The sequence below is a fragment of the Thermobia domestica genome, chromosome 15, assembly GCF_964235325.1.
Source record: "Thermobia domestica chromosome 15, izTheDome1.hap1.1, whole genome shotgun sequence".
Lineage (NCBI taxonomy): Eukaryota > Metazoa > Arthropoda > Insecta > Zygentoma > Lepismatidae > Thermobia > Thermobia domestica.
Genome location: NC_137468.1, coordinates 110322776 through 110345399, shown reverse-complemented (window position 1 = coordinate 110345399; position 22624 = coordinate 110322776). Strand labels below are relative to the sequence as shown.

Genomic DNA, 22624 nt, shown 5'->3' with positions numbered 1-22624 from the left:
ATTTCAAACATGCCCCCATTCACTTTATGTTATGGATCCATGTAAATGGTAGCATCGTATTTTCATTTAACATTGGGCGCATAAAGAGTGTACAGCCCAAACGGCTCGTCCGATTAAAAAAAAAAAATCCTTCACTTTAGATTGAAAACATCATATTTGGAAACGGTTTCCCCTCTTACATTTTGCTGTAACTCTGATAATAACAGTTACTCAATGTCAAGGGACTTTTGAGGCACCCTGCATATATGCTACTTGGCGAGAAACGGATAACTCCAACCAATCAGAACTGTATTTAGCTCCTATAGCTAGGGTCTAGCGGGATTAAAATATATGTATTTATTTATTTTATCGATTTCATCATCTTTTCAAAGATTATTTATATTTTGGCGTGCAATTTGCTAGTACACATGCAGATTTGGAATGATGAACTCTATAATAAAATTAAAATTTTCTAATTAAATATTTATCAAAAATACATAACGTAATAATTATACATTTTCCATTCTAATCTATTGTAAATTGTAAACTACGATTGTTTTCTGGCATGAAATCTATTTTTTTTTTTTTTTGTAAATCTGTAATAAGAATAAGAAAAAAAAAAGTTGTTAGTTATGAAACGCACTAACATGAAGAATATATGATTAATGTGTTAAGTTTCTAACACCATTTATTTATGCCTTGTAGGCTTAATTGAAAATTGGAGCGAATTTTATATCAATATTTAAGTTTTTTTTTTCTTGAAGACAATATAAATATGGTAAACATGTATGAGTAAATAAGTTATAAGACATGGAATTTGGCAATTAGATTTTGCATTTCAAATAATTGAGGACATGTTTAAGCATTCTTTGATATTTACTCTACAGTGGAAAAAAGGCAAAAATAAAAGAGGATGGAGCCGCAATTGTTAAAATAAGGTAACCACACTGAGAGAAAAATTGCTGAATTTTAGTCTAGAATATCTGGATTGACGAATTTTAGAAGGATTCTGTATCACACAAATGATTTTCTGCACCTAGGTACGTATTGGTTTGTTGCTTAGCCACGACCAATCTGTACGGCCGCCAATAGACGTAAATCATGTACGTTCCCCGTCCGGACGTGCAGGATACAGAAAGTAATGTGTGTACATAAGAACAAGAGTCTAGTTTTGTCAAGACATTTCACAGTCACAGGCATGTCCCATAATGCTCCAGATTTTCCTTCTACAGGAAAAATGCAAATGGCGGACGTGTAACAAACAGTTTTCGTCTCGTTAATTTTACCTTGAGTAATTTTATAAAAGAAGATTGAACACTGGCAAAATTAGTAACATTGTGAAAGTTAAATATGGCTGTTGACGAAATTCTACGTAAGTGGAACTTCGACCACCTTATTCCCATATTTGCAGGTATGTTTTATCTACATCAGCTTTATTGTTTTCGCTTGGTACTGTACAAACGTACGTTTTGTTATAAAGAATACTGACTAAAAGATACCAATGAGTAGAAATAGCCTATACTATTACAGTCAATCTAGCATGTGACATTCAGTGTAAAACAGTTTTCACTTTTAGCGCACCACTCGATATTATTGTTGAAAAAGTAAAATCGTTCCGCTAATTTCCTTATTGTCCCCTAGAACATCAGCGGCGGGCGACATGAAAATTTGTCACTTAGCATATATAAAATTTAAGAAGGCCACCAGAAGTAATTATTGAAAAATTACATTTCTTTTATGATTTGCGTATAAATACGGCTTCCGAATGTATGGCATAAACACTATATTGCAAAAAAGTCGACCTTTGTTTCGCGATAGGAAGCCAGCTTTTTCACCTACCTTTTTGCGATGTTCTCACATTTGGTCATTTTATGATTCGATACGTTAAATTAGGTTAGGTTACCAATATTTAATTCACACAGTATTGCCGGACGAGCGTCAGCGAGTGGAGATGGGTTAGAACCCCGCAGGGTACTTTGTTTTCTATCTTTGTTACTAATAGTTTACTTTCTTTGCAATATGTTTAGTACAAGGGGTCCAGAAGCACGTAAAAAGCACAAAATTTACAGGAGAAATGAATGATGCAAGTACTTAGACGTAACGGAATGTAACCAAATCTAACCTAAAGTAACCTAAGCTAACCTACACTAACCTAATATTAGTAGCAATAAGCGAAATTCTATCATTTTTTGGAAAATTATGCTGGACCCATACACTATTATAACATAAACTAACCTAACAAACTAATCGAACCTTACGTAGACTAACCTAACCTACCCTATTCTAGCCTAATGTGAACAGAAATTACCAAAATTATAACATTTTTTAGAGGAAAGAGCTGGACCCCTTCTGCTAAACATAGGCCCTTTCTTTTTCCACATAAGTTACTTCTACTTATCTTTACAGTACTGCCATCAGAAAATTGTGTAGGATATATTCTTGAGTAACTGAACATCGAAACAGCAATATCAACTAACGTGTCCTGCAAATCATCCTGTTTTTATCTAATTTCCCACTCCCCCTCCTAATTTCTGGCAACGTGTTACCAAAAACTCAAACCAACCTGTACTAGGTGGCCACTAGAAAGTACTAATGCAATCTAACCGATTCAGGACAGGGCGAAGCTGGTGGACATGGGCGGGTGTGTATCCGAAGGGAGCAGGCGCGACAGCGATGGTAGGTATACGCATAAGCAAATGCAGTAAAAATTAAAAAGTTGAGTTTTGGCAATGGTATGAGTTTCAGTAGCACTTGTCATGGGTTCATGTTAGTAACGTTCCACTTATTAACATAAAATACAGTTCTGTACATTGTGCAGAAACAAACCGCAGGTTGAAAATAGCATTTAATAGGGTCATCTTTCATACACACTCACTTATTTTATCCGCCGTAAAGCACTTGTAATGATTTTACACTGGTAACCCTAGACATGTTAACCTACAATTCAGCTGTATTGCTGTGTATTTAATTCTGTCGTCTGCAGAAATTTGTTTCTTATAAATATGTACTTTTATACAAAGTATTCCATTTTACCTATAAATCTTCGAAAATATGCTACGCTAACACTACGCCAGCAACATTCTTGTATTCATGAAACAGTATCAATTGTATTTATAAAACAGACAAAAAAGGTCTGCACAACAGAGTGCGATATCTTGAGGGAATGGGTGAATAAAGTGAAATAGTGTCAGAAGTTCGCCAAACATGTACAGTAATTCGGCAGAGGTCTAGAACACTGACCCCGCTCTTCACTGAGTTATAATAAATATAGAAAACAATGTGCCCTGTTGGGCTACTACCTCGCTATCACTCGCTTGGCAATACTGTGTGAATTGGGTATTGAGCTTTGGTACAGAAAGGAACCGACCTGACTACTAACCTATATGGGGGGAGGGGGCAGCGTTCTAGAACCTACAGGAATTCGTGGAGCTCCTTTTTACTAAGCAGTTAGTGTACGCACCTTTGGAGGTAAAGGCCTCGGATTCGATTCGCGCTGGGAGCTCATGTGGTTCGGATACCACGTTAATAAGTAGGTCCACGTCTCATATAGCCTCGCTGCTTAACAGGACATTAAACTTAAAATCAACTCAACTCGGGTAATTCGCATATAATAAAAATGGGCAAAATTTAACTTTGGGTCGCTAAGTAACTTGAACCGATTGTTGGAAGTAGAAAGCTAGAGCCCTGTGGCTCAGATGCAAACGGAATAGTGGATCAGAAGCTGTAGATTCTATTCTTCATCATCCCACTGTTGCATAAGAATGCTAAGACCAAACAAAATTATTTCTTTCCATATGCCTTCTAAGTAAATAAAGTAATTTAGGTTAATGTGGAGTTCGGTCTCGACCTCGATAACTGACCACAACTCAGTACCACTTGAGGTCGAGGTTAAACTAGCTCTTTTTCCGCACATTCGATGACTTTCATTTCAAAAGTATGCAGGCGCTGGCGGTTATCTACTCTTAACTGTAGCTATGTAAACCAGATAACCTTTAAGACGTTTACGATTTTTACCTCATATTACAAATGTAAAGTAGTTTTAATTTCGTGGGAACAATCACCTACAAAATCAATCTGAATATTTTACTATTTATACTAAATTGAAAATATCAAAATCTCATATATTAATTTCCATAACTCACGGTCCCATGTTCAGGGGCGCTGCATCATTTGGTTTAGATCAAGCCTGAGGAATGCTGAATGGGCAGACTATAAATAATTCGTGTTCTACTGGTAAGTCATTTGTGGAACTGGTAGGTCTATACGACCTCGAATTTGACCGAGCTGCGGTCACTTCTCGAGGTCGAGACCGAGCTCAATTGAATCAGCACCCTCAAATTATCTTTATTCATTAAGAAAAAAATAGAGGTTACGGTTACTCCGCTTTAAACTAACGTAAAAAAAAAAAAAAAAAAGCCGGTTGAAAAAGGCAACCCTGGCTGTAGACACATGCCTCATATCACCAGACTGCTATAAGAGGTAGTAATCTGCAGTCGATTTAATATTAAGATTCCCTTATCCACTATTCAGTGAACTAGGAGTTATACTCAGTTGCAGTGGTGGCTCATGAGGGAAGTCGGTATCGGTGAGGATTATCATTTCTTCGCTATAATCTTAAAGGAAAATATTACATTATGTACTAATTCTTAAAGTTAGTAACCTCCCTTTGTGGACCGGAAGTAGTTAGAATTTCGTAAACTTACAGGAGAATTTGAAGCAGTAGGTTAGTTTGTAAGCTGAAGATCTTGAATTGCATCGAGTGTCCGGTATCATATTTTTTAGTCTGTTCATATCACATTACTGCAATATATATGAAGAACGAATATTCATTTCATATTTGCATGCTCTTTTATAGAAAATGATGTCGATGTGGAAGCATTAAAAGTGCTAACAGATTCTGATCTTCAACAATTAATTCCAAAAGTTGGATTAAGAGCGATATTCAGAGCAAAATGGAACGAGTGGTTGTCTTCTATGAATGACGAGGTACCTTCCAGTATTGTAAGATTTATTTTATTATGATGTGTATTGTTATTACGTCTTTGTTGGTCGTTTATTGTTACAAATCATTTGGTGTAATATTTCCTGGAAATGAAAATTATTTTTTGAATTGCAACATCTCCTTGATTGCACGGCTTCTGACTTATCTAAAAGAGTCAGGGAATCCAGCGTATGAATATATGCATTTTCCACGTATAATGTCTTAAACTTACGAGGAAGGAATTTTGGAAATTCGACGGCGAAGGAGTTGAAATACAGGTAACAATCATTTTAATATGAGGGCGGCGGTGGCTCAGTGATAGTTAGTTTACCTTTATTTCGTGGCGTCCCTGGTTCGATCCCAGCTGCCGTGAAGTGAGTTTTGTGGTGGACAAACACTGCGTGCGTGGGTTTTCTCGAGCTTTTTCCAATTCCTCCCACTTTCTTGTTCCAACATTTATTTCATTTCTCCACCACGGTCTCCCTTAACTTTGGTGCATAAACATGGAACGTTAAACTCAGCACTTCATTTCAGTAATTTTATTATTATCTATGTCACCGATTCCCGTGAGAATAAGACTTAAAATTTTGTTTTTGGACTTCTCTTTTAAAATAATTTGACCTGTGTTTTAGGTTTTTTCTAGTTTTTATTTAGATATGGGAACAAAAGAGGAGAGGAGATATCAATTATGAAAATAGGATACTCTATCTCAGGTTTATTTAAGTGACATGGAATTTTCTATTTAGACTTTATATATAAAAATAAGTTGGCACTGTTTCTTCGTTTTAGTATTAGGAATTATATTTCTGGGCTTTCGGCATCTACGGCCATTTAGCTCGTCACGTATAAGGAATGATATCCCTTGGCGAGCACACTATCCGGGGAAAGGGAAGGAAGAAAAGATTGGGGAAGCAAGGACCTGTATGGTAGGTACTATCCCGGCATTTGCCTGGTAAGAGTGAGGAAAACTCCATTCAGGATGGTTGGCCTGAAAAAGCCTTTTACACTTTTTCGACTTAGTGGCCTCACCGGGAATCGTACCCGCGACCGTTCACACTAAAGGAGAGAGCGTTTGCGACTACGCCACACGGGGCCACTGTTGCTTTATTGTGTCATGTTTCAATTACAAGCGGAAACGAGACAGGCATGGGGATTTCAATTATTATAATAAGGTGTTCTATCTCGCGATCCCTTAAAGATAGAGACATAAGATTTAGTAGGTAGAATTTACGTAAAATAATTAAACTTTTAATGTATTTTTTTTTATTTCACCGTAAACAACGATTTTGTCCATTGGCCACTCAGTCCAAAAGTACTTTTCGTGCAACTACAATTTGTCCAACGTATATTTTCTTCAAAGATATTTTTAGCATTTGTATTTCGTGATTGTTGTGGAAATTACAATGTGTTTAGTAATTTGTTACTATGTTTGAAACACCATACATAAGCAGATCATATAATCGACAAAGAAAATACTGAGGTATTGGGGAAAGATGTACAAATGCTATGCACAAAAAAAAAAAAAAAAAAAAAAAAGAAACACGTCTACTTAAAATTATGCTGATTAAAGCACGAATATCTATAAAAATTGACAGTACGTTTCAGTGACCTCATCTTCATCATTTTTATAAAGCACAGAATTGTATATGTGATTATTCATTTCACTACAGAAGTAAATTAATTTAGAACTCCCTTGAATCACTGCTATAAAAATTGTTTAACGAAAACGACGTATCTTCGTGTTAATAAATAATGATGTTCGGTGATTATTCAAGAAACTTTTAAATTATTTCTACAGTGGAAGCAAGTGATCAGATATACAGTTCTACAAGGAACGTAATTAAGAAAGAAGAAAAAAAGTGAAGAAGGTGACAAAAGGTCCTTGAAACGTAGTGTTAATTATCCAACATTTGGGTGCTTTAATCAGTATAATTTAAAAGTATGTATTAATATTCACCTTATTACATCATGAAGTAACAAGGGGGCTCAGTGGTAGAGCGTTCACCTCCGGTGCTTGGGGTCTCTGTTTCGATCCCAGCTCGCGCCTTGTATACTTTGTGGTGGACAAACACCGCGCTCGTGGATTTTCTCAGGGTTCTCCCGTTGCCTCCCACTTTCTTTATTCCACCATTTCATTCATTTCTCATCATCACTGTCTCCTTTAGCGTAACCGGCATAAGAGTGGGACGTAAAACTTAAAAAGTTTTCATTTCGTGAAGTAACAAGAAACACACTTGTAAAGTTGTCTTCTCAGCGACATATTGATTTTTTATTTCCCCTTAAAACGTATGCAAAGATTCGCTAGGCATTCTCGTGTCCTTAGTTTTATTAAACACATTAGAAGGATGCTACGCAGATATTTTTTTAAAATAAATTCCTGAAGAAAATTAAGTTGTAGACTTATTTTCTTATTCCAAATGACGATTCAATTTGTTCAAAGAAGTTAATGAGCGTTTCACTATCAATATTTAATAAGCGGGGGAGATACAGTGAATAAACCTACATTCATTAAGAAGAACATGAAGGCATAATACCCTCTTCCTGAATTTGTACGTAAACAAATTATTCAAGTAGTATTGTCGATTTTAACATCCAGTATTGTCTTGATTTCATACTGTACTTGTGCTGGGTAGTGTAGTAACTATCTTGGACCATTATTTCCGATTTACAACTCCACTGTACATTCCACAACAATAATTAGAAAATACAAATACTGAAAATCTCTTCGGAGGACTTTTAATTTGAATACAATTTACATTGGGCATCTTGTTAGCCTAAATGAGAAAATTACTAATAAAAGTAAAAATAAGGTTGAATTTAATGAAATTAAAAACTGAGAGAGAAAAACAACGAAGAAACAGCAAGCAAAACTCGTATCTTGTATACATTACTTCATTAACCCCTTACCGCATGCCGTGCCATATATGGCATATACCCTTTTTTCACTAGATTTTCTGTGATTTATCAAAGGCATCAAATGACTGTTTTGTTTGCTGCGTGAGATATTGACGTGTATGAAGAAGAGATTTTGGTGTCATCTGGCCTGTTCTTTGTGAGTTGTAAGTGTATCATATATGGCACTTACTTATTTCTCTTCGGAATTAAGTGCAAAATCTCAAATTCAAGTTTTAATTCATTTTTCAAGTTCCCATATGAGGATTTCCAATACTGATTATTTTTTTTCGCTAAAAGAAAAAAAAATCATGCAGAAACGGGTTAAAGAACACGATTTTTGCAAACCCTTTATACTTATGAATTCGACTTACATATCTATGAAGCACAATGATAAAATGATAAGCAAAAGAAATATGTATTTCTTATCAGGTGATTATTTGAAATTAAGAAACATTGCCTCAGTGCTGTAATTTTCTCAAGTCAGTCTGTAGTTTCCTCTTTGATTAATCTTTTATTATTTCTTTTCAAGAAGTCTTCATATATTTTCGAGAGCAATAGTGATGCAGACATTGCTGAACTACTTGCGACAGCAACAGAAGAAGAAGCAACTTCACGTGAATCAATCGAAATTAGTTCACCTGAGTCGAATGAGGTGTCACTTACATATGAAACGAAAGAATCAAGAAATGGAGATGAAAAAGGACGCACTGCTTTGCTAAAAACCCATGGGCCTTTGGATTGTTGTACATCCATTAGTAACAACCTCTTCGACAAAAATTACGTAAGTTGAGCTTGAGATTATACTGAGTTCAGCACTCAAAGATACAAAAATGTACGCTACGTTTCACTGGCCCTTTTTCATATTTATGCATTTTTTTATTGCGCTCTATATAGAACTACATATCTGATCAGTTTCTTCTGCTGTATAAATATTAAAAGTTCCTTGAATCATCGCTACATGGATTCTTTAACGGGAACCACTCTTTTTAAAGTCGAGATTAACCCTATATGTGCCAAGTTGGGTTTCAAAATCTCAACTGTTAAGAAAAACACATAATGATGTTTCTTTAGTATCATGTCATAACTCAGATTTTGTGTCAAAAGTAATAAAAAGTTTATTTTGTATCTCAATATTTTATTTTCCAGAAAAATAACCCACAGTTTATGCAAAAGGTTTCGTCGTAGACACAAAGTACCCTCCCTTGGTATAAACTGTCACTATACTACATGGAAAAACCAACGCAAAAACAAGATTATTTGATTCAGACTAACCAATAATGACTTTTGAAAAGTAAAATAAGACAAAATGCTTACTCTGTAGCTTGGAACAATAAAATAAATTTATATCTGTAGTACCATAACATTATAATTGTAATTCGGGAAATATTTTAATAGCATTTCCCTAATGTTAAAGTATATTGTGAGAATAGGAAATAGCAAGTGGTACACCACGTAAAGGAGTTTAGTTTTTATGGTATGATATTTGATCAGTTAACATTGAAACCGGGAGTTGTATTGGATTTGAACCATTTTCAGTTGTAGTTGAATATTGAGGATGGAGGTAATGGCCCTTATGCAGAGTCGTTCTGACGCGTGATTACTGCCATACTAAAGAGTTCGACTAACATTTGTTTCCAGCAGTAGTCAGATCTTTAGAATGACGCTAATCATACGTCTAAACGACTCTACATAAGGTGAAATATGTTTTTGAAATGCTTGATTGATTGCAGAAACCAGTTGCTCGCTATCTTTTATAGTTTTTGCTTTGTGGTGATCAATGGTAAACTGAAAATGGCTAACTTCACTTCCGGTTTGAATAGAGTGTTCTAACTTTTGTCTCTACCATTTTGTAAAATTTGTTCATGATCCATAAAATAGTTCAGAGATTTCTAACCCTCCCTCGTTTTACGGTGTTACGTGACACACGTAGGGTTAAGAGTAGCGTCCTCTCTAACCAAGTCAAGCAATCCTCAAACATTATAATACATTTTCATGAACATTATTTGAGAGGCTATGTGAGAATCCCGTGTTCCTTCACCAAAAGCACAGATCGACAAATAGATGGATCCATTTGATGGAACGTTTCTTTTGAAAAGAGCTGATATGTTAGTAGTAGGAAGATAGTTTAATTGCATCTCGTTGAGTTTTCCTGTCAAGCAGTTCGACAATATGGAAGTTGGTTTCCAGTTGATGTACTTTGTATCCCTTACTCGGATCTTTCTCTCATATTGTGCAAATGCATTATAGCAGAACACACACACACACACACACACACACACACACAATGTATATTATTCTTTAATAGCGGTAGGTCTAAACTTCAATAAACTATTCTTACACTAGTATTTTCTTAATTATGCTTAAAAGCTTATTTATTTAGAAAGTTGGTATGGAAATACAAATACGAAAACTGAAGGACGTGACCATTTATTTGTATTAAACATTTCGGAACCACGATTACCTTCTTCGTACATGCGTAGTGCTTCTTTTTGGAGAACAGTTGCTTCAAGTGGAATTTATATTACTTGAACTGCCGTTTTCATGCTTATTATTACTTACGTTGACATTCAGTAACTTCTTTTATTTCATATAGGTGTCAAGTATTCTTCTAGGATCAATCGATGGTAGAGGTATTCTGAAAGTAGGTGAAAAAAAGGGAGGTCTCCTTGAATTGGCTGACAGACGACTTTTAACAAGACTTATTATCTTACACATACTTACTGTTCACCCAGAGAAGAAAATTGTGAGTGCAGAGTTTGCCGAACTAGCTTCTCAGATTTCCATAATCTTTCCCAAGGAGAGCCCGTCGTTATATTTTACTCCTTCATTGCCAGCGACACAGCACCAAAAAAAGAGGAATGCGAGCGGATTATTATATGAAGCCTACGTAACTCGTCGTAGAAAATTGAGAGAAACAGAAGTCAAGTGCCCAAAGGATCGTTCGAGTCCATCTTTACTTCCCTGTACATCGAGCACAGTATGCGAAAATGACGTAGGTAAGTAATATATAGTTATTTACTCTCTTGCTTTTTATACTCTCTTTTACTTTTTAATTTTGACTTTTTTCGTTGTAATGTCGATTATTCGTGTTATCAGAAACGAAATAGAATGGAAAGTAGGCTCTAGCGACAATGTTATAATTGTAAATACTAAAATTCAGTATCTATAGCAGTTCATTCCTTTTGCGAGTCATCTGTCCTTCACTTGCATCGGACAGATATGTGCAAAGGGACATGAATAGATATAGTAAGGAATTGACAAGCAAGTTCATTCTCATATTAGAATGTAGGTTCAGCTAGTTTGGATTATTAAATATACGTTTCAATGCTAATATGTTCTGGAAATTTGACGTTTCATTTGAAGTAAATAATTTATGCTGATCAGGGTGTTTACTGATACTAGAAGTGTTTGAAACACTAGAAATCTACTGGAAATTTGTATTAATACTTGAAATAATGAAATTGTACTGGAAATTGTTGTGTAACAAACTAGTTCTTCTTTTTATTCTTTCATTTGGTTTTGAAATGAAATGAAATTAAATAATTAGTTTAACGTCCCACGATTATGCAACGAGGCTAACGGAGGCTGTGATAATGAGAAATGAATGAAATGATGGAATGAAGAAAGTGGGAGAAAACTGGAAAACTACGAGAAAGCCCACGCGCACGGTTTGTCCACCACAAGGTCAAGGTCAGGTCAATGATATGTCGTATTTATTAGAGCTTTTTTTTTTAACCTCATTTCTTTTAATGTGTGCAACTTAGAGATTGAAATATTTATGCCGCGAGTGTTTTTAATAATTATGTAAATTCAATGTAGCCCGTGGCATCCATTTAGTGAAACTATAATATAAGTGTGCAAGTGCAAAATTTATTGTTGGGTACAAGGTATGTATGATCGTTGTCTACTGTTCCGACACGGGTGCCATCTGTTAGCCTTCGCTCAATGTTATTGTTTTGTCTTTAATAGAACCATTTTCATCAAACTTATGCGGAGAGCATGATAAATAGCTGATGATATGCAGTTGTTATACGCTTTATATATATATATATATATATATATATATATATATATATATATATATATATATATATATATATATATATATATAAAGGTCTTTGGTTACTTCGAGCTACGAAGTTTTTCATTTTCGTGTATTATGCTATTGTTGATTTGGTGTAGGGATTTAATCTTAACGTGTTGGGAGTGTGTTAGTAAAAGGGAAGTGAGTGTAGAAAAGGTATAAATGCGTTACTAAATTTAAGAAAGGAGTGCTAGCAAATCCAGTGATTTCGAGATTGCAGAAAAGTGAGTGTGTGTTTTCGTGTTGTAAATGCTAACCATGTCATTTACCTGGCTAACATTTACTCACTTACATATTTATTTTAGAAAAATAACAGTGCAGTTTTCGTGGCGGAAATTTTTTGCAAGGGGATCCACATGTGTAAAAATGAATAAAGTTAAATTGTGTTTGACTGTGTTGTGGCTATAACGTACTATAATGATAATAAATAAATATAAATACAAATAATTTATCGACGAGTAAGAGTTTTTAGACATTAAAATGTCGTGACTCAACACCAATGATAAATAGCCCCATGTTATTTTATTTCAGTATAGGCTACGGTTAATGTAAGTACATGTGTAATGATGAGTGCGTGTGAGATTTCGACGTCTTGCGATAACTGTATTTGCTGCTGACGAAATTGAACAAATCGGTACGTGTTGAGAGCGAAAAGTTATTTGGTTCATTTTTGTTACAAGTGGCAGTGAAGGAAAGGTAGTCTTTAGATAGAAACCAACAGCATTAGTGAACGTTAGTAATGGGAACAACTGCTTATTATTCAGATGTAGTGTTAAAGTAATTTCTCATCAGTATATACCTGCATGTACATGGATTTTTTTTTTTTTTTTTTATACTCTACTACGTTCTTCATGCACAACTGAATGATAGCATTTCACTGATGCGGATAGTATTTCAACTAAAACTGTTTCATGAAAGATATAACTTACACTTAAGTATTTCTTACTGCCGAACGGCAAGGAAATCTTTTACCCCTTAAGTCCAACAATTATTTCAAGTGGGTGACTTGCGTTGTGTGTGTCTTGGTGTGTAGTAGACAACGTGTTGTATGTATGAGTGTGTGTCTGTGTATGTGTTGATTTGGGAGGATGCAATATTTGTTGTTTTCTGCGATTTCGTTTCCGCACTTTCGGAATCTGTTAAGTGCAAGGAGAAAATCAATAGAGACGATGTTCAAACTTTTATTATTGACTTCCCACTACTATAAGATAACACGCCTCTCCCTTTACATATATTTCCTCTTACGTTCTAGAAACGCGGCGCATATCTGTGGTGAACATGTCTTTGTGAGCTCATTTTGGGATTTTGGCAGTTTTTTTTTTCAGAATGTCGGAATTGAGGCCTATTCCCGAAGAAGGGCACATAGACCGTTTCCGTGAATGGAGAAAAAGAGCCTTAAAGATTTTATCAGAGTATATAACAATAACATACGCTTGCAAATACCTATAACAGGTTTTTTAATAAGGAAGACCTATTTGACTAATAAATAGGCTGTATTAAATGAAAAATATATACTATTTTACATATTTATAAACGTATTTGTATAAAATGTTATGTGCCCTTTTTTTCGAAAATCCTGGTTGGTTGAAGAAACAGCATACTATTAATGCATCACATTAATTACTTTATTCTAAAATAAATCACATAAGCTATTACACATGGTAATAAATGTGTTATGGATTTAGTCCTGTTCGTGCTCATTGAATATGCATTGAATCAGGTCGCTGTCTTCAGCTGACAAAAACTTCATTAAGGGCCGAACATCTTTCTGTTTATGTTCGCTCACTCCAACGAAAGGGTACTTTTTGAAAGATAATAAAATGGGATACATGTTGGCATGTACGTGTTAGAATACAGCAGAACGCCTGATAGAGTGTACTTCATCATTACCGTACATACTGCATAGTGGTATACGTTGGAGTTTTTGGTGTTGGGTTGGAACGAAAGGAAGGAGCAAGAGCTGTCTCAAAATCCTTAATAAAATTTTTATCCGTTGTCAGTTCAAAAGGAGATGGATTCTGTCGAAAGGTAATGATGGCTTTTAACCATGGCATCGATAGTTCTGACCCCAGTCAAACTCCAACACTAAAGGAGATGGACTTAGTTTACCTTCACTATTAGTTGCCTGTGATTTGGAAATAAACTCGTCCTTCAAAGTTTTGCGTCTATCATCTTTCCTTTTGTGAACTTGATAATGAACTTTACATGAGTCACTAGGATAGCTAATCTGTTTTTCGTCACATTCAGCACAAAAGTCACACTTGTCAGTTTTAGATTTCAAAAATCCATATCTAAACGGCTGCTTAAACATTTTAAAGTACTTCACATACGATAGTGTCAATGCTTCATCGGTTTTATCCTTATAGTATCCTTGAAACATTGTGTACAATGCCGTATTGTTAAGCTGTGAGTTTTCAAAATATTTCAGTTTTGATTTATGTCCACAATAATGACTGTAATCACTTGGAAATAACTGCAGGTGACTCTCTATCACTTCTTAGATATGCTTCTTTGATTCTTCACGTTTCAAATTCATGTTACTATAAACTACACGCGTCTTATACACAGGTTTACTTTCAGTATCCATTTTAAATTACTGCCACATTTCTAGGTTAATAATATAGCAAGGAGCACAGTAATAACCGCTGCTAGAGCCTGAATGTAAGCTGTGCGCCAAAACTGTGGTGCAAAGGCTTACAAAAACAATATTGCCAGGCGGCCAAAAATAATGATATCGAGATGAAATTTTCACAGCACCTACAGTATAACATGGCGGTTCGTTTTAAATGATTTCCGGAAAAAGGGCATAGGCCTATGTGCCCTTCTTCCGGAATAGGCCTCAATTTTGAATTTATCTATTTATTTATTTTTGTTAATTGTTTGGATTGGAGTCAGTTCCTTACTATTTTTCTGTCTTCTACGGACATTTAAAACTACCACGAATTTTATTTTGTTTTTAGAATATTTCAAAATTAAGCAGACAAACTACTCCTCCGATGTAATCGGCCGTAACCGACATGGGCGTATCTAGCAGATTACAACGACTAGGGCGCAGGGAACCTAAAGGTGGCGCCGAGGGCGTTTTCTCTTTGTTTTCCATGCTAGGACACAGCAATTCCAGCGGTCATATCGGGACATTTCAATCCGCCCGATGTTTGTTGGCGGTATTCTTTCAGAGTTTATGAAGTAGTTTGGATATTCAGCGAATGTTTAAACGCTTGTTTTTGTTAGCATGGGGAACTAACAATGTCCATTTCTGCTTCTTCATACCCTAAAACTTATGCTAGCGATATTTTGGAATATGGGTTGGCGTTTAAAACAGTTGCAAAGATTTAAAAAAAAAAAAAAAAAAAAAAAACGACTCGCAGTTTTCGTTTACTCTTAATTAACTAAGTACGCCTGAATTTCATTCGAATCCTTACTCTTTTTCGTTCTACCTATCTCCTTATTTTAATATCACCCCCTCCATTTTCCCAAACATAGTAATATATCGACATAAAAGTTTGAGCGTCAATTCGTAGTGGTCGTTAACATCTTTCTAGCTGCTTGTATGTTGGTTTGTAGTGTACACAGATTATATGTACATCTGTCTTTATTTTCAGTTGACGAGGTTATACTGGAAAAACTGCGATGGTTGGAGACCAACGTTCAGCCGTGGACACTGGTCGAACTACACTGGAATGAAACCGTTAAGAAACGAATGCAAGATATAGAAGATAGTGAGTGTACCATTAATGATTATCTCACACGATTTCCAGCATTGCAGCAACCAGAAGGATTTAGACTGGTATGTAAAGCTATAATTGACAATCTTATTAACTTGTAAGAAAGAGGCATTTTACCATTGTTGGTTGATTTAAACCAATTGTTTTCGTTAAAAGAAAAGAACTAATTGGTTAAAAAAAAAAAAGATAAATGCCATGCTACAAATCGTGTGAACTTCATTGTAACTTTTGCGTATAACTCAATCTATCTCGGTTAATTGTATCTACTTTCAACCCTGTACTTAAGGGGTCCCATGACCGATTCGCGGTAGGGTCACGAAATTTATCTACGGTGCAAACTGAGTAGCAGTTCGTATGTTACTGTAAGCAGTAGATTCCGCCCTTTATAACCTCGCTGTTACATAAGAACGTTAAGGTAGATCATTTTTTTCCTACCTATATGTAATCTAAATGAAGAAATATATTTTAAAAGAACCGGGTTAAACCCAAGGCGTATCTTTAAAGAAGATGGTTTCTACCAACCTGCATTTTCGTTTGTGCTGCAGTTTTTGAAAATTTACATCAGCTCCGTAAACCTAAATCAACTTAAGGGTCATATGCATAGTCTACCATGTAGGGGTCCCCTAGACAAACTGTGGGATACCTCAACCTTCTTAATTGTGCAATGCAGAAAGCTTCCAAAATGATCAATCAGGTACAGTTAACACTGAAGGCTTGTTGGTCTAGCCACACCTCGGGCGAAGCTAAACTTTTGTTTAAAAAAAAAAAAAGCATTAACATTGCAAGCACCAACTGCATAGATAACGTATATATTATATATATATATATATATAAAAACTTAAATAAATGTTCGGAACTTTGTTTTTGAAATATAAAATCGTAGCGGAAAAATAAATGGTGTATATTAGGAATAAGGCTCTTTTTTAATTTTCAGGTAAAGTCTGTTAACTATCAGAAAAAAATAACTAGCAAACCTGTGAAGCTGTAGCTTTACAATAGAGATCCCACTAGAAATAAATTATACATATTGTGCCTTCTTGACAAAATCAGCTTATAGTATTTTCGAGAATATATTCTCTAAACAATTTTCCAGTAAAGGTTAACCTTAGGAGGGCATAAAATGTATGTTTATAAATACGGCTTTTGCTAACAAAATGTCATGCAAAGAGCGTGAAACTTATTATCTACTTGTGCCTAGTGTTATCAAGTTGCATACAATTTTATAATATATATAGTGAAAGCCACAAGTCTAAAAGCCATGCACCAAACTTTGCAAGGTGCTTAATGCATGTTATTTTTGCATCTATGACGGTTTATGCCAAGGTGAAGCTGGAGGGCTATAGTCGAGGTGCATCCACAGGGAACAGGCGAATTTGTGATGGTGGATATACGTGTAAGCGAATAAGTACGAAAAATATGCACCAATCTGCAGTACGTGGTCACTACAAGCTAGTCTTTCATTATAGTTACATAATTATGAACCATACTTTTAAACTGTTTTTATAATTACAGATTACTTATATGAGTAACGAATGTATTTTGAGCAATTGCAGTGCAAAACAGAAGGATATTCCATACTGTTTTCCATACTTGTCTTTCTTTATGCACACACCACCATAGCTAACGTGCCTAACTTCCGCGGACAAAATCACGCGCGGTCCCTTAAATTGTGCCGTTCTTGGAATCGGAATGAATGCAAACGTAGCTTTTGTTGGCCACTTAGCACAGATTCGTGCGTGGTTTTCTCACTTATTGTTTATAACATAAGTTACAAGCATATTATAAATGTACGCAGCTGGTGGACATATTAGAAACTAAGAATGCAGAAGACGTTCGATGATCATGAGTGAAAAAAATGGATGATAGCGCCCCTCAACTTTTACCTGTCCTAACTGGGAAATGTAGACAAACGCTAACAGGGAAAAGGATGTAACAGACATTAAAATAACATTTTCACGATGAAATATGTATAATTGCAGATTCAATTTTTCCCATCAGTGATGATTCCAAACTTTTTTTTTTTTCCTGGTGGTGTGAAACTTTCTTATACTGGAGATGAAATGTATTAGTAATACTGGAAATCCACATTGAGCGTAATAGGATATATGGTTCCGAGGGAATTTCATGGCTCTCGAGAAGAAACTCCTCCCGGCCGACCCCTGAAATTACCATTGGTCCCCGTTATTCTCAAGCTAATCTAAAATATAATCTAACCAATGTTCCAACACCAAGTATCACTAGCTTATTTTACTTCAGGTAGAATTTATTAGTCCATTCTTTGATATTGTGTTCAATATTTGTACTAGCAGAAGCAAAATATCTTGCAATCTTATTTCAAGAATCGGGATATATTTTTAAATTGCTTACCACAAAATATGTAATTCATTATCGCTTAATAAGCATAACAAATTCGATAAACTTATTAATATATTGAAATATTTGGTTTGCACGAAGCATACGCATTTTATACAACAGAAACTGCTGTGGGCTAGCAAATGACGCGTTGAAGCACCCCCAGTCATCTACTCACTTCCGGGAAGGTTGCGGGCTTATTTAACCCTGCGTTAGAACTCTTCAACGCAAATTATCAAGTGTCCCGAACGTAGCCCGTAAGTAGCCTGCAAAATAATTATGCATAAGATCCTAAATGTACGTTTGTACGTATATTAGTATAGACAGTATGTTGATTGTGGTTTAAGTCGGTCTTTGCTAAATTAGGAACATCCGGGCTTATACGAGTATATTCCTGGGAAAGGTTACACAACTTCTTTGTATCAGTAAATAAGAAATAATGTAAAAACAGTGACCGAAATATTCGTGAGTTTTTTGTGCTGTTACTGGTCTTCTTTAAAAACGTAATGGAAATCTCTTTACAAATGCGAAGTTTGCTCTTGTTTTCATTCCTATTAGAGAGACATTCCCTTACTACTGTAAAAATATTGAAAATAGTGTGTAAAAGTGATTTGAATCAATTCACTTAGAGGAGAAACGTACTCAAGTTCGATTACTTTTGAATAGTTGAATCACCACAATTTAGTTGTAGTCCTAGGTTTTTCTTCTTCAAGGAATGTGGGATCAAATTAGGGTAAACGTGACTATATATCATACTTGCTAAATCAGTACATACATGCAGCATAAATGAGGGCATTTTCCCCACACTGGTGGAAGTAACTGCATAATCATCTGTACATTCATTTTGACCACGACATTAGACATTTAAGTAGAGTTTGTATATTGCAACTGTCTCACTGCGCATATATATGTAATGTTTACTTTTTTTTTTTAATTTTGTATTTTTAAGTCTGATTCTTAATATTATATTCGTATGTTTTGCATAATGTTCTTTCCTTCCTTTATTTTAGTTGCTTCAAGATTTCGGTTTCTTGTATCCTGGAAAGGATAATTGCCTCTTCTCAGGTATTGCCCAGCTTCATAGCAACATTATTCAACTAGCAGTTGGGAAGAGTAGGGCGTCGAGAGATGATCAGTTCAAGAGGGAAATTGAGTCGTACATACATTTGATTAAAGGTAAGACCGAGCAAAAATTCTGAAACAAATTTGAATGTGCAATGTTGAACATATATATACCCCTTATGTCTTTAATTGAAAGCATGGGAACTAACAGCAACATACCATACGTGAATTACGACAGGCATTCTAGAAGGGATAACATCCAGAAAACAAACACTTTTTTCTTTCGATTTTCACCCACTGGTGTTTTTGCATTCTTTTAATTAATATCGTAGTATGTAGTTGTATGTGGCACTGAGTCAACTCCAATAGACACCCTGTTGTAAGGTGCACCAGAATGATATCGAAATTGCTTACTTCAGTCCAAACAACTGAAGTTTATTAGCTCTGCCCAACTGGGCTCATAGCTTGGACCACGGTGAGAAATCCTGAGAAGATTGGCAGAAACACCTCCACATAAAAAATTTGGAAGGAAATTTCCGTCCGCTAATAATTTACTAGGGGAGAGTGAAAAAATTAACAGTTCTAAATTATAGTAATTCATATATCTTTCATATATGACTAATATGATATATGAGGGGCCGCGGTGGCTCAGTGGTAGAGCGTTCACCTCTGCTGCATGAGGTCCCGGGTTCAAACCCTGCTCCCGCCAAGTGAACTTTGTGGTGGACAAACATCGTGTGCGTGGGTTTCCTCGGGGTTCTCCCGTTTCCTCCCACTTTTTTCATCCCACCATTTCATTCATTCCTCATCATCACTGTCTCCTTGAGCCTAGCTGGCATACCCGTGGGACGTAAAACTCAAAAATTTCAATTTATTTTAATATATGAGTTTGTTTTTTAAATCTCTCTTTCTCCGCTTTTTTACAACGTGGACTGCCCCATCAGATCTGAGGAGTAAAATCCGTCGATTTTCGTTACAAATTTGTTTATAAATTAAAATTATTTAATAAGAATAGAGTAGGAACCCTATGGGCAAGAAATGAGCGCTGTACCACTAACCCACTGTGGTCCCTAGTGTGGCACGTGAAGTTGGGAACTACGCTTTCACATTTCTAGGTGTGTAACACGGCGCCATGTCGTCGTGAAAAATGTCATCTCGTGTAGAAAACGATGTCTGGACCACTAGGTATACTTGCATACACCTGCTAATCAATTTCATATACAGCAACAATGGGACCAAGGGAATTCCAAGAGATTAGGTAGCTAGGTGGGCACTAACAACCTGCCATCTTTGTGAGTCGGAGAGGTCACACATGTTCACTCACCAACAAAATACCAAGAAAGTACGAATCAACTGAGGCCAGGTGATAAATAAACACACGCACATACACACAAAAGGAAAAAATCGCAACATGTGACCGACAGCACCCATTTCAAAAAATGCTACCTTAATACTGCTGTTTACATCATTTTCTCTACGCTCTGCACAATCTCAAGCATAATGTTTTGTCCTTAGAACTTTTCCCCACTCCTATTACACACCCATATTGCTTATTTGATCATATTTTGCAGCGTGTGACATTTATTAGGATATTCCCACCGCTTTTTGAAACATTTCTAAGAATGATACACTGACGTGTTATGATGTATTTCAAATGTATCAACTGTTCCTTTTATACGTGATTTTCAAACAGTTAATACAATGGAGAAGCTATAGATTTTTTTTATTATTATTATTTTCAGAAGATGATCCTGGCACCAGCTACTCAGTAGCACTTCTTCTCTTACCATATGTGCTTACTGTTCCTCCGGCTAGAAAGTGTCATGGGAAGCCGCTGTGGAAACCTTCAAGAAGTGAAATAAAAGAAGCGTTTATTCTTCACGTGTTTGCAGAATCACAAGTACAGCCAGCTATACTAGCAAGAAAGAAAAAGTTAGAGCAGTTGGGAAGGACATTTCAACCGCAAGTCATCGTAGTTGGAGAATCACCAGTATCACCAGTGTGTGCATTTTGCTGCGTAAACAGTATATACTACAAGGTAGGAACATTACTAGAGGCCGTGGACATTACGTTCAAGATTTTCCAAGCAACAGGAGCTAGTTACAGCTATGAAGCGAATCACGTATGGTTAGTTGTGCAGAGAGCACTCTACCAAATTGTAACGCCTCATGATCGGCCGAATCAGTCCGTAAAAAACTTACTTGCTGATATCGGGGTTTTAAGTTAATTCCTCGAGTGAAGTTTTTTTTTTTCATATGTCCTATTATTTCTTTTCCATTATGATCGTTTAGTGTGTTAAGTAATATTTAGAAAGGTTTTATATGTTACATATTATATGTATATCTATTTGTTATACATTGCGATAGATCATTTAGAGGAAAATATTTCATGTTTCATTCATACAAGGCAACATGTACAGGTGCTACGGTTGTTCACTGACATTTGCAACAGTTTCCATGCTGATAAAACACATTCGAAATGCATGCCCGAAATTAGCTACTTCCAGTGAATTTCACTGTGGTGAAGAGACATGCTGTCGACATTTTACAACGATAGCTGCTCTTAGAAAACATTTGAATAGAATGCATTCAGCCGAGGCTTCCACCTCTCATTCTGTGTGTTCCTCTTCGAACCCAAATCAGTTTCAAAGTGACACCGCTTGCAGTTCAGTTGAAAAGTCGGTGGACCGAGTTACTACTTGTGCCGAGAGTGAACTTCAACACCATGTAGCATCTTTTGTATCTTCACTGTATGCTAATCCGACTATACCGCGTAACACGGTGCAGTTTGTGATAGAACAACTTGATAAATTTTTGGTTATTTCAAAAAACATGTTGCAGTCCAATTTGCATGAAGTAATTCGTAGAGACCATAATTCACCCAATGTAGAGGATGGCGTAAATAAAGTTTTATCTGACTATGCTGACAGTTTATCAGTAGTCAAATCTGAATATAAACGAATGAAGTTTTTTGAAAATAATGGAACATACATACCTCCGGTAGAAGTCACTATTGGTCAACGGATGGATTCAAGAGGTTCACATATTGGTGGGACGTTAGTGCCAGTTCCTTGCACCATGCAAATCATTCCAATCCGGGCTGTGCTGGAAAAGTTCATGTCAGTGAACGATATAGTAAAGGATATGTTTGAACACCTCCATTATTTGAATAATATTGGTAATAGTGTAGAAAACATCATCCAAGGAAAGATCTGGCAAAATATTGTTTCTCAAAATGCTGGGAGTCATTTGAATCTCCCAATAGTAGTTTTTTTTGATGATTTTGAAGTTAGCAACCCACTGGGCAGTCACGCTACGATTCACAAATTAGGGGCAATTTATGTATCCCTGCCTTTTTTGCCTAACCACTATGTCTCACGCTTGAATAATATTTTCTTACTAGCGCTATTCCATTCATCTGATAGAATAACATTTGGTAATAAAGTTGTATTTCAGAAAGTCTTTGATGAACTGAATGATTTGCATTATACTGGTATTTCTGTAACAACTAATGTATTCACAGGAGTTATAAAGTTCCATGTAGTAT

At 35.8% G+C, this 22624-nt stretch overlaps 1 protein-coding gene across 2 annotated transcripts; it reads left to right on the top strand.

Annotated features, from left to right (window-relative positions):
* The first annotated feature begins 1148 nt into the window (after positions 1-1148).
* Positions 1149-21455, top strand: LOC145671198 (uncharacterized). 2 transcript variants are annotated; one of them, XM_081740052.1, is made up of 7 exons: positions 1149-1390; positions 4835-4965; positions 8385-8636; positions 10449-10851; positions 15542-15726; positions 19027-19192; positions 20821-21455. In XM_081740052.1, exons 1-7 carry the CDS (start codon positions 1330-1332, stop codon positions 21303-21305), a joined length of 1683 nt encoding a protein of 560 aa, XP_081596178.1. In that variant the 5' UTR covers positions 1149-1329; the 3' UTR covers positions 21306-21455. The 2 variants fall into 2 exon arrangements, with proteins under 2 accessions (XP_081596178.1, XP_081596177.1); XM_081740051.1 differs by having other exon boundaries at positions 4835-4980.
* The last annotated feature ends 1169 nt before the right edge of the window (positions 21456-22624 follow it).